Source organism: Elaeis guineensis, chromosome 12 (genome assembly GCF_000442705.2).
Source record: "Elaeis guineensis isolate ETL-2024a chromosome 12, EG11, whole genome shotgun sequence".
NCBI classification, from domain to species: domain Eukaryota; kingdom Viridiplantae; phylum Streptophyta; class Magnoliopsida; order Arecales; family Arecaceae; genus Elaeis; species Elaeis guineensis.
Window position 1 is genome coordinate 86936066 of NC_026004.2, and position 5565 is coordinate 86941630.

At 38.9% G+C, this 5565-nt stretch overlaps 1 protein-coding gene across 4 annotated transcripts; it reads left to right on the forward strand.

The window, feature by feature from the left end:
* Nucleotides 1-285: 285 nt before the first annotated feature.
* Nucleotides 286-5241, forward strand: LOC105061158 (probable transcription factor KAN2). Of its 4 annotated transcripts, none has more exons than XM_073246917.1 (6): nucleotides 295-1145; nucleotides 1277-1353; nucleotides 2007-2052; nucleotides 2163-2322; nucleotides 4023-4083; nucleotides 4781-5241. In XM_073246917.1, the coding sequence occupies exons 1-6, from the start codon at nucleotides 518-520 to the stop codon at nucleotides 4895-4897; spliced, it is 1089 nt and encodes a 362-aa protein (XP_073103018.1). In that variant the 5' UTR covers nucleotides 295-517; the 3' UTR covers nucleotides 4898-5241. The 4 variants fall into 4 exon arrangements, with proteins under 4 accessions (XP_073103019.1, XP_010943421.1, XP_073103018.1 ...); XM_010945118.4 differs by having other exon boundaries at nucleotides 300-1145; nucleotides 4020-4083; XM_073246918.1 differs by lacking the exon at nucleotides 2007-2052 and having other exon boundaries at nucleotides 286-1145.
* Nucleotides 5242-5565: the final 324 nt, after the last annotated feature.

A 5565-nucleotide genomic window follows, 5' to 3' on the forward strand; every position in this document is an offset into this window, starting at 1 on the left:
AGAAAAGAGGTAAAAAGGAATCTAACCTTCAAACTTATTTATTTAACTATTTATTCCTTCACTTTCTCATACACAAACATTATCAAGTGTCATTTTCCTCACATGGTACTCACAAGCAACACAAGACCCAACCTCTTTTCACTCCCTACCAAAAGTCATTTACCACACCGATTTTGCCCCTCATGTTACTACTTACTACAGTTCCAGCCCATATCTGGACAGCTAATTCTTCCAAAGAAACAAAGGAACCCCTATGCACCATACCTAACCAACTAAAGTAACAAAACCCATGACTCCAAGGAAACACAAATTCTATACATCATACCCATCTCAAGACCAGATCCCCTCTCATTCCACACACACCCACATCCAAAAAAGATGTTCTTCTCTTACATAAGAGAAGGCTGACAGAAGTAAGAGGAGGAGAAGAACAAGAAGCGCTCAATTAGAAGAAGAAAGAGAGCCAGGAGATAAAGAGGAAATCTCCAAATTTTGAGAGTGTTCTTTGCGTGTGCAAATGGAGCTTTTCCCAGCACAGCCAGACCTATCACTCCAAATTAGCCCACCAAATAGCAATCCCACACCAAGTTGGAGGAAGGCGAATGAGAACCTGGACTTAGGGTTTTGGCGAAGAGCCATGGACTCCAACACCACCACCACCACCAACCCCTTCACCACCACCAGCAATCTCCACAGCATCACCAACCGATCTATCGCTGAGCCCGATAACACTGCCTTCGAGCTCTCCTTAGCCCACCCAAGTGCCATAGACTCCACCACCATGAGTAACAGTACTCTCCTCCACCATCCCCACCACCACCACCACCACCTGCACCTCCACCACCACCACCACCACCCCTTAGTTCATGAAGGCTACCACCAAGACCTTGGCTTGATGAGGCCTATAAGGGGAATTCCGGTGTACCAACATCAACCTAATCCCTTTCCTTTAGTCCCACAGCTCCAGCAGCAAAGCTTGTGTGATTCCTCCACTGCTACTAATTTCTTTCCCTTTGCGTCGCGGTCGAGGTTCCTGTCGTCGAGGTTCCCGGTGAAGCGGAGCATGAGAGCGCCAAGGATGCGGTGGACAACCACACTCCATGCTCGCTTCGTCCACGCCGTCGAGCTGTTGGGAGGACATGAGAGTATGACGATATCCCTCCTATTCTTCTCTCTCCTGAATTTGTTTCTTAGTATAATTCTTGAGAGCTAGCTGTTTGGAATGATGTTAACTTTCATCTCTGTATTCTTTTATATTGCTTCTTTGGACAATTAGGAGCCACACCAAAATCAGTTCTTGAGCTCATGGATGTTAAAGATCTTACCTTGGCTCATGTGAAATCGCACTTGCAGGTGAGGAAACCAACAATTTCTTAGGAATCATGTTGCTGTCTTGTAAGATGATTTTTTTTTTTTTTTTCTTTTTCATTTTAGTCCTTTTTGTTCGATTAATTGAAGGAATTTAAGCTTAGCTTTTCTTTTCACTTCTTTCCCATCTGGTTCTTCAGAGCTAGTGTTGTTTTACTTCTTGTTTTTTTTTACCAACTCGGCTGATATAGAATCTCATCTGGAAGCACTGAAACCTCTTGTTCTCTACCGATCACACATCGGTTCTGGTATTGCACTTGATGGAGGAGAATATTGAAAGGAACTCTTCCTTATTTCTTTTTCCTTACTCATTACAGTGTCCTTGCCTTTCTCTGACTGCATTGCTTATAACACCTTTAGCCTCTCTCTCTCTCTCTCTCTGGGGTTGTGCAACTATATGTAGCAGCTTTAACACATGAAGCAGAAAGCATGCTACAGAAAGAAAAGGGTAAAGGAAAACACTGTACCAAATAGGTATATGGATCCTTTTCTTTCTTTTTTTTTTTGAAGAGCAAATAGCTATATTGATTGAACAAATAATGTGTGATTGAAAAGAATAGTCCAAAAACTCTTTATTTTCTTGTTTTGAACGTGCTATGCCACGCTTCTTTAGTGATCATGATATCTATATATCGTAGATGTATCGGACCGTGAAGAATACTGATAAACCAGCAGTTTCTTCAGGTAATGCAGATTTTTTCTTCCTTCCAAGTATTGCAAAAGTTTCAAATTTTTATGCAGTATAATCTTTTTTTATAATTTAAATAATTGGTTTTTGTTGCTCTTTGTCTTAGGCCAATCTGATGGGTTTGAGAATGGATCAACTGGAGAAATTTCTGATGACAATTTGCTTGATCTCCACAAGCACCGTGGAGCAGAACCGTCAGCTCAGCATGGAAGGTCAGCTATGCACCATGGAAACAATTACGGTGGTCTATGGAGCAATTCTTCAAGGTTGGGAAATTCTTTTTATTTACATCATTTTTGTAAAGATTAGTTATATTTTTATCGGAAAATATTTTGCTAAAAGACACGTATGGACCCTATGGCTCGGTACAAATAGGATATTTCAAGTAATAATGTCATGCCCGAGCACATTTATCAGTTGAAGAGGAAGAAAATGCTGTTCCAAGACTTGGTTTTGTCCGATTAGTGGTGCAAAATAGATTTTTTTTCCTCTATCGCTGACCATGTCAAAAGTATGGTTCGTACTAACCTTTTAATATGTGATTGATTCTTGTTACACTTTGTGGTTGCATTTATTACGCATCACAAGAAGGAAAACCTTTTCAAAATCCGTAAGCATTGTATTGAGAAACTTAGGTCTTTATATTAAAGTTAGTTGTCAGGAAGAAGAAAAAAGTCTGAGGGATAATTTGAGAAACAAATATTCTGAAGAAAAAGATAATTTCAGAAGCGAAACCAGGAACTTTTCATACTCTTCCATAGCAGTTGATATTGAAGTGTGGAGGATGCACCAAATGTCAGAAAGAACATCTTCATACTTTTAGTGGAAAGAAGTATACATGCTGGTTTAAAAAAAATCAATGAAGTACTATATACTTAATTGAGACTGATACGTGTCTGTGGCCTACTTATTTCTCTCTTTGATCTCAAAGCCTATGGAGCTTGAACTAAGGATTTTCATCTTTAGATATCCAAGTGTCTTTTTTTTTTCCTTTCCTTTTGTCTCAAATTTTGTGCCGCAGTATTAATTATTTGATTCTGATTGCTTCCATATTTATCAGTGCAGTAACATTTAGTCAAAAAAAAAAAAAAAAACAAACACTCATAAAAAAGGCGTAAAACATGGAAGAGCTTTCTATAACTTCCTTTCCTTTGCTGGAATTATTAGAGTAGAAGAAGTTAGCCATCACGTATTTAGAGCCATCTGTTGTGTCTATCGACATCTGTTTCTTAATTAATTAGTGGCAGGTAGTCCCTCTGCTAAAATTCCATGACTTAATAGAGGAAAGGCACTAGATTAAAGCTAAGTTGAAAGTAAACAATAAATGTTAGCTGAAGGGAATTTGCTTCTCTTATAGCAGTCATAGAATATAGCATATATAGAGCTGACAAAGTATGTGCCATTGCTTTATGGGTATAAGCTCTGTCACACCGATGGACACTTTAGGCTTATAAAGCCCCTCTCCCTCATCCTTTTCTTTCCCCACTATCAATATCCATGCAAGTGCTCACAAAAAGGGCCAGAGATTATAGCTTTGTTCCATCTGTCCGGGATCAGATGAACAAATTAATGAAGCTCCATCATAGTGCAATGATCCCTTTCAGTAGTCCAAAAGGACGGTAAAGAGGCAATGTCTCTCCCTCCTTCCAAGATAAAGGTCCATGTGAAAATCTATTTCAAAAGGGACAATTCTAAGTGTGGGATTTCTTTTAGTGGGGTCTCAAAGGCCTGCAAAGTGTTCCCCACCCCCATGAGGTTGAGGTTGCAAAAGCATAGGCCTTTGAAACTTCCTTGCAGTTTCCTCTAGTGGGTAATTATGTATATATATATATATATATTACAAGTTTCTTTCAATCATGACAAACTGAGAGCAATAGATTGCTTTCTATTCCCCAGTGTACTATTTAGTAATGCATGGATTTTCACTGATGGAGCTTTCTTTCTTTTTAATATGATTTTGCAGCAGGGGAGGCTGGTATAATGGCATAGCTAGTGATTCAACCACAGGGAGCATGCATTCCTTCAAGGTACCCACTGGAAACCTTCTACTGACATCTATCACTTTTAACCGGTCCATTGCTGAACGAATGGGCTGACAAGGAACAAAGCTAAACAACATTTGGCAAATGTGTAGGTGACTAACCATTAAGTTCGACAAAATGACCGTTGTTCGACTTAGGTGATTAAAAGTCTATATTTAATAAATGCCGAGGTAAACTCTCGTCTCATTAGACATTTTTGGCGATGACTTGCACAATCAAACCAGATTTTTTGTCTGTCTTTTCACCTGGATCATCTAAGATACAGAAGTAACTGGTAGCAGAAAACATTTAATCAACGTTTCATTAGTGCAGTTGAAAGAAAAGGAAAATAATAAGAAACAATTGTGGTGGTCACCCGTGGAGCATTGAGTACTCTGGCTGACAATTTTCGCTCTAAAACTTCTTTTTCTATCCCCAGTATTAAGGAAAGAGCTTGGTGGAAGGTATTGGCAGACAAACATCACTGAAGTTAGCCTTGTCTTGGTAAAATCAACCATAAATTTAGTAAAATTCACTTTGCTTTCCATGGTCTCAAAAAAGCAGTGTTCTCCATGGCTCTCATTAAAGCAATGTACTGAAAAAATAGCAGTATGTACAATAGATGCTGATGATGAACGCAATTAGTTGGTATAATTGATGGCAATTGTTCGTGAATAAATCTCTTTTTCTTATAATTTTGCAGAAGGACATGCAATCCAAAAGCATTGAAATTTTATCAGATGTCAACTCTTCATGTCTATCGGAGACATCGAGCCCAAAGAAGCCCAGTCTTGAGTTCACGTTGGGAAGATCGCACTGATTTAAAGTGCTCCCTCAAACCATGATTCTATCAGCTGCTACAAGTATCCTATGCCAATATAAGGATCACAAAAAGGGGAGGGGGAGGGGGAGGGGGAGGGGGGAGAGAGAGAGAGAAGAGACCATTGAGGCAAAAGGAAAGCAAAAGGAAAGAGAAGGAAGCCATTGAGGTATGTGCATGTGTGTGAAAGCATATCTTTGATGCCAAAGCTGAGAAAGCCTAGCTAAGCCTGTGCTCTACAAAAAATATGAAGTTCAATTGGTTCAGAATTCTAGAGAAAGAGAGAAGGTTTTCACTTTTTACTGTCATAAAGCACAAAAAAGCAGGATTTATTCATTCTCATGCATGTGCACGTGCTTCGCTTTACAGTTTCCCAACAAAGAAAAAAAGACAATGAAGAGACTAAGCATCTATATAAATGACAAGGGATAGTGATGTCTTATAATATGGCCAAAGACATATTCAGTTCAGCAGTACAATTTCACCTAGGATGCTTCTTTCCAGCTTCATACCTTAAAGTGAGAGATGTGATTATAATTGTAGTTTCATTAGGTAATTAGATCATGCATGCGTGATTTGTCATCAATAATTAATTAAGTCATGTTGTATTGGAATTCATGGCATCTTAATTTGAAGTGAATAATCCACATGACTACCGATCATCTATA

Coding starts and splice junctions, on each gene's coding strand:
- LOC105061158 (XM_010945118.4), top strand. CDS start 518: ATGGAGCTTTTCCCAGCACAGCCAGACCTATCACTCCAAATTAGCCCA. Junction 1,146..1,276: donor GCTGTTGGGAGGACATGAGA/GTATGACGATAT, acceptor TTGGACAATTAG/GAGCCACACCAAAATCAGTT. Junction 4,084..4,780: donor GGAGCATGCATTCCTTCAAG/GTACCCACTGGA, acceptor ATAATTTTGCAG/AAGGACATGCAATCCAAAAG.